This window comes from Centrocercus urophasianus, unplaced genomic scaffold (assembly GCF_019232065.1).
Source record: "Centrocercus urophasianus isolate 14NV4802_14NV808 unplaced genomic scaffold, USGS_Curo_1.0 seq_10, whole genome shotgun sequence".
Lineage (NCBI taxonomy): Eukaryota > Metazoa > Chordata > Aves > Galliformes > Phasianidae > Centrocercus > Centrocercus urophasianus.
The window spans coordinates 49,753,474-49,755,651 of record NW_024884142.1 but is presented as its reverse complement, the minus strand read 5'-3'; the positions used below and the strand labels follow the sequence as shown (position 1 = coordinate 49,755,651).

Genomic DNA, 2,178 nt, shown 5'->3' with positions numbered 1-2,178 from the left:
CCGCCGCAGCCCTATAAAAGCCCCTCGTAAGCAGGCGGAGGTCAGTCCCGGCACACACCCACCGCCGTCCCTGAGAGCGGGGCGCGGGGCAGCGCTGCCGCGGGGCAGAGGGCTCTTTCCCCCGCTGCCGCCTCGAGCTGCCGCCCGCCCGCCCGGCGCCGTCCGACCCGTCCATCCCTCGGTGCCCCCCAGAGGAGCCGCCCCGTTCCGCCGCCTCCCGATCAGGCAAGGTGTCTCGCTCCGGCGCTCGAGTACAATGAATTCTGACTCCAGCTCCGTCTCCAGCAGAGCCTCCTCGCCGGACATGGACGAGATGTACCTGCGGGAGCACCGCCACCACCACCACCACCACCACCCGGAGAGCCGCCTCAACCCCGTCTCTTCCACGCAGGGCGACCTGGTGCAGAAGATGGCCGGGGAGGGACTGGCCCGGGGCGGCCCCAAGGCGCAGGGGGAGGGCGGCAAGTACAAGATCAAGAAGCAACTCTCGGAGCAGGACCTGCAGCAGCTGCGGCTCAAGATCAACGGGCGGGAGCGCAAGCGGATGCACGACCTCAATCTGGCCATGGATGGGCTGCGGGAGGTGATGCCCTACGCGCACGGCCCCTCCGTCCGGAAACTCTCCAAAATCGCCACCCTGCTGCTGGCCAGAAACTACATCCTGATGCTCACAAGCTCCCTGGAGGAGATGAAACGCCTGGTGGGGGAGATCTACGGTGGCCACCACTCGGCCTTCCACTGCGGCACCGTGGGCCACTCCGCCGCGGCGCACCCGCCCCACGCAGCCGGAGCCGTGCACCAGGTGCACCCCATCCTCGGCGGGGCCCTCTCCTCCGCCAACGCGTCCCCGTCGCTGCCAGCCTCGCTGCCGGCCCTGGGCACCATCCGGCCGCCCCACTCCCTGCTGAAGACCCCCTCCACTCCCCCCGCGCTGCAGCTCGGCGGCGGCTTCCAGCACTGGGCCGGCTTGCCGTGCCCCTGCACCATCTGCCAGGTGCCCCCCCCCGCCTCACCTCTCTGCCCTCTCCGCCTCCGGCATGGGCCGGATCTCGGCGGACACCAAGGACCTGCTGAAGTGAGCCGCCCCGGCCCTGCCCCCCGCCGCCGGGGAGGGAAGGACCCTGCCGAGGGGACGCTGCCGCCCGCTCTGAGCCGGGAGAGGTGCGATCCCCGCGGTAAAAAAGAGTAATAGCGGTGGGGAGGAAATGTAAATAATTCCTTAAAATGGATGGGAAAAGAAAAAAAAAAAAAAAGACATGGTTGTCACTGCAGTGCTCCCAGCTGTTCACAGACGATGGGATCGGTTTGGGGTTCTCCTCCTTTTGCGGGGTTTTCTCACTGTTCCGTCGAACGGCGGCGTCCCGTAGCCTCCCTCCCGCCTCGCCCCGGCTTCGGGCTCAGCTCCGCGGGGCGCAGCGCGGATCTCCCCGGGCGGGACCGCCTCGGGCGCTGCGGGAGTTCCTTTCGGTGTTGGTTGCGGTGCGGTTCTATTGGCGGTTCCTTTCTTCCTCCCTCCGCGTCCTCTTATAAAACAACAACAACAACAAACCAACAAAATAAGGAGGGAAACGGTGCAAAGCGCGGCCCCTCCGGGCCCGTTTTGCCAACTCCTCGCCTCCCACTCCCTGAAACCCCTCGGCGCTCGGTTCTCCTCTCGGAGAACCGTTCCGTTTCGTTTTGCGGTTGTTTCGTTGTTTCGTTTGTTCCGCTCCGGTTCTGGTTTGCATGCGGGGCCGGCGCGGCCGGGCCGCTCCCCCGGCAGTGGCTCGGAGCCGCCGGTGCTGTCCTTCCCCTTCCCGGAGCCCTTCCCCACGCGTTCGCTTGAATTGCTATTATCATTAATTCTGTTCGATCGTTCGTTTGGTTTTGGGTAGGGCCTCAAAGACAACCCAGTGTCTTTATTTTTTATATATTCTTGATAACTATCGATATATTTATTATTGACCAGTGTTTCTGGATGAGATTTCCAAATAAAGTTAAAAATGAAACACCGCCTCTTGATCCGCCTCTGTCTGGGGCCGGGCCGGCTTTCCCTTTGGCTTTCCCGGATCCCCCCCCAACCCTCCGTGCGGCCCCGCGCCCCCCGCCTCGTCCTCCATGCAGCAGCCGGGGCGGGCGGCTCCGCTCCGATGCCCGAAGCCCCGACGGCAGCTCGCCGCTGAGGTCTCGGTGTTCCGA

General features: G+C 65.0%; 1 protein-coding gene across 1 annotated transcript; it reads left to right on the top strand.

Annotated features, from left to right (window-relative positions):
• The first annotated feature begins 256 nt into the window (after positions 1 to 256).
• Positions 257 to 1,079, top strand: OLIG3 (oligodendrocyte transcription factor 3). The gene is given in 2 exon segments (XM_042824887.1): positions 257 to 997; positions 999 to 1,079. Coding segments are annotated over 2 exon segments (822 nt in total).
• Positions 1,080 to 2,178: the final 1,099 nt, after the last annotated feature.